The 7288-nt window shown below is 36.2% G+C and overlaps 1 protein-coding gene across 1 annotated transcript in view; it reads left to right on the top strand.

Annotated features, from left to right (window-relative positions):
* Pik3c2a (phosphatidylinositol-4-phosphate 3-kinase catalytic subunit type 2 alpha) overlaps positions 1–7288 on the top strand; it is a 95023-nt gene that overhangs the window by 36169 nt on the left and 51566 nt on the right. The window contains exons 5-6 of the mRNA XM_029479584.1: positions 4085–4242; positions 6854–6974. Of these exons, the coding sequence (XP_029335444.1) occupies positions 4085–4242; positions 6854–6974 (279 nt within the window). The remainder of the gene's footprint in view (positions 1–4084; positions 4243–6853; positions 6975–7288) is intronic.

Raw genomic sequence — 7288 nt, 5'->3', positions numbered from 1 at the left:
TGATGGATGATCGTTTTGATGTGTTCTTGGATTCGGTTTGTGAGAATTTTATTGAGTATTTTTACATCGATATTCATAAGGTACATTGGTCTGAAGTTCTCTTTCTTTGTTGGGTCTTTGTGTGGTTTAGGTATCAGAGACATAGTTTAAAACCAGTCTGTTCTATCAAAGGAGTGAGATCCTGTCTCAAAAAATTAAATTAAAAAGTTATCAAAAGAGAAAGGAGGGGCACTTCATACTCATCAAAGGTAAAATCTACCAAGATGAACTCTCAATTCTGAACACCTATGCTCCAAATGCATATTCATAAGGGACATTGGTCTGAAGTTCTCTTTGTTGGGTCTTTGTGTGGTTTAGGTATGAAAGTTTGAAAGTCTGGTCTATCAAAGGAGTGAGATCCTATCTCAAAAAATTAAATTAAAAAGTTATCAAAAAAGAAAGGCATGGCTTCATAGAATGAATTGGGTAGGGTACTTTCTTTTTTTATTTTGTGGAATAGTTTGAGGAGAATTGGAATTAGGTCTTCTTTGAAGGTCTGATAGAACTCTGCACTAAACCCATCTGGTCCTGGGCTTTTTTTTAATTGGGAGACTATTAATGACTGTTTCTATTTCTTTAGGGGATATGAGACTGTTTAGATCGTTAATCTGATCTAACTTTGGTACCTGGTATCTGTCTAGAAAATTGTCCATTTCATCCAGGTTTTTCAATTTTTTTGAGTATAGGCTTTTGTAGTAGCATCTGATGATTTTTTTGAATTTCCTCAAATTCTATTGTTATGTCTCTCTTTTCATTTCTGATTTTGTTAATTAGGATACTGTCCCTGTGCCCTCTAGTTAGTCTGGCTAAGGGTTTATCTATCTTGTTGATTTTCTCAAAGAACCAGCTCCTGGTTTGGTTAATTCTTTGTATAGTTCCTTTTGTTTCCACTTGGTTGATTTCAGCCCTGAGTTTGATTATTTTCTGCCGTCTGCTCCTCTTTGGTGAATTTGCTTCCTTTTGTTTTAGAGCTTTTAGGTGTGCTGTCAACCTGCTAGTGTATGCTCTCTCCAGTTTCCTTTTGGAGGCACTCAGAGCTCTGAGTTTTCCTCTTAGGACTGCTTTCATTGTGCCCCATAAGTTTGGGTATGTTGTGGCTTCATTTCATTGAACTCTAAAAAGTCTTTAATTTCNTTCTTTATTTCTTCCTTGACCAAGTTATCATTGAGTAGAGTGTTGCTCAGTTTCACGTATATGTTGGCTTTCTATTATTTATGTTGTTATTGAAGGTCAGCCTTAGTCCATGGTGATCTGATAGGATGCATGGGACAATTTCAATATTTTTGTATCTGTTGAGGCCTGTTTTGTGACCAATTATATGGTCAATTTTGATGAAGGTGCCACGAGGTGCTGAGAAGAAGGTATATCCTTTTGTTTTAGGATAAAATGTTCTATAGATGTCTGTTAAATCCATTTGCTCCATTACTTCTGTTAGTTTCACTGTGTCTCCGTTTAGTTTCTGTTTCCAGGATCTGTCCATTGATGAAAGTGGAGTGTTGAAGTCTCCCACTATTATTGTGTGAGGTGCAATGTATGCTTTGAGCTTTACTAAAGTTTCTTTAATGAATATGGATGCCCTTGCATTTGGAGCATAGGTGTTCAGAATTGAGAGTTCAGCTTGGTAGATTTTACCTTTGATGAGTATGAAGTGCCCCTCCTTTCTTTTTTGATAACTCTTTAATTTTTTGAGACAGGATCTCACTCCTTTGATAGACCAGACTGCTTTCAAACTCAGAGATCTGCCTCCCTCTACCACCTGAGTGCTGGGATTAAAGGTTCAATGTTATTTCATGAATCCGCAAACAAGATAATGCCAATTATGAGTGAAATAATACGATTAAGCTATTTTGTATTTGGCTTATTACACAATTATAAGCTTATTGTGTTATGAAGGGATAAGCTTGGAAGCAATGAAGTATCTTACAGTGTCTACATGTGATATAATACCAATATCAATTCAGCTTATATCACTTTGATAACATTTCAACAGTTTTGTTTAAAAAAAATTATATATGTGTGTGTGTGTATATATGTATATATAAACATACATAAACATACATAACATACACACACACCCCTATATAGTTTGTGTGTGGTTATGTACATGTGAATGCTGCTGCCAGTAAAGGCCAGAGTCATAGGAACACCTGGAGCTGAAATATAGGTAATTGTGAGTCACCTGACATAGGTGTTGGGAGTCAAACTTGGGTCCTCTGCAAGAACGGTATACACTTTTAACCACTTTCCATCTCTATTTGAACTGTCTCTATAGTTCCATATTTTGTCTTTTTAATATTAGATCCTGTGTGTGTGTGTGTTCTAAGATCACAATGTAGAAACCACATTTATTCTTTGATTCATTTATTTTATAAAACATTTACAGTATTTGTTATGTACTAGCACTAAGTGCTTCATAGTCTTATTTTACATATTCTTACGATAAACCTGAGAAATAAATGGTCATATTATCTGAAGCAAGATAACACCAGTAACTTAACTCCTTTTACACAGCTAACAAATAGTAAAAATAAGGTTCAGAATCAAGTAGTCTGCCTTACAGGATTTGTATTGACTGTTCCATTGCTCTTGTCTTCTCAAACTGTTTTATTCTCGCTGTGTTTCTTGAATCATTTACTTTTTTATAAAAGATTTATTTATTTTTATGTGCATTGGTGTTTTGCTTGCATGTATATCCATGAGGGTGCCAGATCCTCTGGGACTGGAATTACAAATAGTTGTGAGTTGCCATGGGGGTGCTGGGAATTAAAACTGGGTCCTTTGGAAGACCAGCCAGTGTTCTTAACCACCGAATCATCTCAAAAGTCCCAAATTGTTTACTAGTTATAGAAGCACATAGACAGTTTTTCCAGTATGCATTTCATTCAAGGCCTCATGAAAAACAGATGATGGCTAAATGTATAGTTCAGTGGTGATGTATATATATGCCTAGGTTCCTAGCATGTATGAGGCCTTGAGTTCAATCCCAGCACTGCAACAAAGGAGAAGACAAGCTGATTAGGTAAGGGGACTGAAGCCTGTTACCAGCCTCCAGGAAAAAGTCAGTTACTGGGGTCTGTGACAGTATTTCCAGCATTCGTTGACACTGTTAAATCTCCCTTCCTTAAAAATGTTTATTACATTTGTTTATTTGTTCATTGTGTGTGTTTATGTGTGTATGAGTGAGTGAGAGTTATGTGTTGATGGACATGCCATGACAAGTGTGTGTGCTGATTTCTCAGGGCTCTCATAAAGTTTATAAAGATGTTAAGGTTAGAGGATACCAGGTAGGAGTTGGTTCTCTTCTTCTACCATATGAGTCCCTGGTACTGACTCAGGTTTTTAGTTTTGGTGGCATGCACTGTTACACACTGAGCCATCTCACTGGCTCCCTTGTTTTAGCCATAATGCTAGTCATGTCTGGAGATGAGCCACATACTACATTCATGGATCTACATCTAGTGTGTCGCTCATATGAATATCTTTGCATGTGACCTTAAGTTTTAAAGTACCCTCGTAGCACTTACTGTAAGGCCTTGTAGCACTATGAAAACCCATTTTCCCCCTTGTCTTATAACCACAAACAGTATTTACAGGAAAAAAAAAGTTTCACTTAGAAAAAATATTTTGAAGGGACAGAAACTTTTTATCCCTCTGGTATTTACAATTTTAGTTACTTTTTTTCAAGCCATCAATAATTCATTTAAAACAGACCGCTTTATGTAATTGCATTGTGCAGCCTAAGAATCTAAACCAGAGAACCTCATTTGATGCTGGCCCTCTCTAGAATGCCTGGATCTTGTTGACAGTGTTACCAAAGATATCCTGGCACTAGTTAATCTCTTCTTTTTTTTTTTTTTTTTTAATTTGATTCCCTTTCATTTAAAAGGCACATGCTGGTGTTTGGAGTTTTAACAGTTCATTCATTCATTGCCATTCTCATGAGTTGCTCTGAGTAGCTGAAAGCATTTAAAATCTTGTTCAGGGCTCTCAAATGCAGCTTTAAAGAAACTAAAAACATATTTAATAACTTCTCTCTTGTGAACAGATTGAAGACCAAATTTCCATATACCGATCACTGCACAAATCCAGGCTATTTGTTAAGTCCAGTGACAGTGCAAAGAAACATGTGTGGAATAAATGCCAGTGTGAAGGTCTCCATTGAAATTGAAGGGTTTCAACTACCAGTTACTTTCACATGTGATGGTAAGTTTTGTGATGACTAGGAATAAAATGTTTTCAATGTCAATCAATATATCCTTTCTTCTCGTAAACCAAAATTTTTAACATTAGGTATCCTTTTAAAATTACTGCATTCATTTGGGAAGTTTTCTGGTTAAAGGAACCAGGTCACTGCAGGACTTTCCTCTGAATATAATAAGTTGGTTTTTAGCTAAGGCCCAAAAGCATTAGCTATCAAAGCTAATTGTAATACTTCCCTCTACTTTTATGGCAAGAACAGTACTTTCTTACAGAGAGCTGTCAGTGACATGAACCTTCAGAGCACTTCTAATCTCCTCTGCAGGGAAGGTAGTTCCCTTTGGTGTTAATTTTTCCTTCCAAGCTTGGGTAAATATCCTTTCTAGAACTATGTCCTGGATATATTTATAATGTGTTTAATTACATGGGATTTGAATGGTGAAATAAGTATTCCCTAAAGTAGTAATTATAGTCTAAGACTGGCACCTTTCTCTTTTTTTCTTTAATTGTAACTAGCAATGTGTCCAATATTTGAATTTTGTACTTTTGGAAAGCCGTTTGAAAAAATGTAAATCTGATACAGAAAATGTTAGGCAACTATAACAGTCATTTTTTAATTTCTAAAGGAAAATGTACTCCTTTTCAGCCATTTAAATTTAGTATGCAGTAAGAATATTAAGTTTTTAAAAAGAGTCAACAGGTGGTGCTTTGAAATGAAGCAGGAGTAAAAATGTTGATTTGTATCAATCTTAATTTCATTAGTCTGACTAACCACAAAATGTATTGTAAATATCTATTGATTAGTTATACGTGTATATTTATAATATATATATCTGGAAATGGGCTGAGGATATAGGTCAGTAGTACAGTTCTTGCTTAGTATAAGTAAGGCCCTGTGTTTAATCCTTAGAACTGGAAAAAATGTAAGCGGTATGATAAAAGCATAGATCAGAGTGCATATTTTTTGTTTGTTTTGAGTGTATTGAAAAAATAGAGCTATTTTATAAGATATTTTAGTACATAGAAGCTTTTGAAGTCACTGGTATTCATGTGGTTTAAGTGCGGTTTAAGAGCAAGCAGCCCAGCTGGTAGATGATGCCTATATTCCCAACATTTAGAAACTGAGGCAGGGAACTGGCAAGATGGCTCAGCAGGTAAGAGCACCAACTGCTCTTCCAAAGGTCCTGAGTTCAAATCCCAGCAACCACTTGGTGGCTCACAACCTGTAATGAGATCTGACGCCCTCTTCTGGAGCCATCGGGGCCAACCCTAGCTAGCAGAGGTTCAAAATTCAACTCCCAACAACCACATGAAGGCTCACAGCCATCTGTACAGCTACAGTGTACTCATATACATAAAATAAATAAACAAATCTTTAAAAAAAAAAAAAAGGATTGCTATGATTTCAAGACTAGCTTGGGGTTTACAGTATTACACACTGCCAAGAAACGACTGATGGTTGGGGATGTGGTGTTGAGAGGGAAGTAGTGGTGCATGCTTTAATCTCAGCACAGAGTCAGGAGGGTCAGGTAGATCTCTGTGAGTTTGAAGTCAGCCTGATCTATAGAGCTAGGTCTAGGACAGCCAGGGCTACACAGAGAAACCATGTCTTGGGGGATGGTGGGATAAAAGTTGAACATGAAAGTTTTGAGTATAGAAATAGATAATTTAAAAACTTTAATTTGGGGTTGCAGAGTTAGCTCAGTGGTTAAAAGCACTTGTTCTTGCAGAGGATCTAGGTTCAATTTTCAGCATGACCCACATGGCTGCTCACTGTCTAACAAAGCTAATGGACACACACATACACAGGTAAAACACTCATAGATTTAAAAATAATATTTAAAAAATTGAAAACTGTAATTTTCTTTTTGTTGTCATGTTATTAGCTCGTGTTCGCAAGAGTCACTGCCTACTTGATCTATTTTTTTTCTTCATTGGAAAATTTACTATATAAATATCTAAAGTAGTAATTCTTTTTTCTTTATCATTTGTTTTAAGACCCTGCTTGCTAGGTACTGCTGACTGCTGCCTTATTTGAAGGAATCTGTAATATTGATGTGACTTTCTTTATTTAGGTCTTCACTGCCTTAACAGTTAATAGAGGCTGTGGAGCCCTTAAAATGTGGCTCATCTAGATTAGATTAGATTGGTTCATGCTGTAGATCCAAAATATACACTAGAATTCAGAGCCTTAGTCTAAAACCTGTCTTTTTTTTTTTTTTAAATGTGTGTGAGTGTTTTGCCTGTATGCTGTTCATTTTGCATGCCTAGTGTCCTTGGAGGCTAGAAAGAGGGTATTGGATCCCTCGGAACTAGAGTTACACATGGTTGTAAATTGTCACGTGGTGCTGGAATTTGAGCAGCCAGTGCTCTTAACTTGCTGAGCCATCTCTCTAGCCCTTCAATGAGTTTGAGGCAAATGTGGTCTACATAGTAAGTTCCAGGCCAACCAGGGCTACATAGTGAGACTCTGTCTCAAAGAAAGAAAATTTAGAGTAATACATGTGACCTCAAATTGAATTTGTGTTATATTTCTGTTGTACAGTCTTCTCTTAGATTACAAGTAATACTCAGAGGTAAGTGAGCAAAATAAAAATGATAACTAACTCTTTTTCAGTGAGTTCTACTGTAGAAATAATTATAATGCAAGCCCTTTGCTGGGTACATGATGACTTGAATCAAGTGGATGTTGGCAGCTACATTCTGAAAGTTTGTGGTCAAGAGGAGGTTCTACAGAAGTAAGTTTATTTAACTACTGAGTGGTATCTTTGGGAATTCATTTTTAATACCTTAAATTAGAATCTCTTTCAATTTAGATTTGTAATCTAAAAATATATTTGAATGTTGGGCCTGGTGTCACATTCTTTTAATCCCAGGATTTGGAAAACTAAGGCAGTTGGATCTCTGTGAGCTTGAGACCAGCCTGGTCTGCATATTGAGTTACAGGTTAGCCAGAGCTACATAGTGAGACCCTGCCCCTAAATTCATTCATTCATTTATGGGTTTTTTGTTTGTTTGTTTTTGGGTTTTTTTGGGTTTTTTTTTTTTTTTT

This window comes from Mus caroli, chromosome 7 (genome assembly GCF_900094665.2).
Source record: "Mus caroli chromosome 7, CAROLI_EIJ_v1.1, whole genome shotgun sequence".
Classification (NCBI taxonomy): domain Eukaryota; kingdom Metazoa; phylum Chordata; class Mammalia; order Rodentia; family Muridae; genus Mus; species Mus caroli.
The sequence above is the reverse complement of the archived record's forward strand: the minus strand, read 5'-3'. Positions and strand labels throughout refer to the sequence as shown.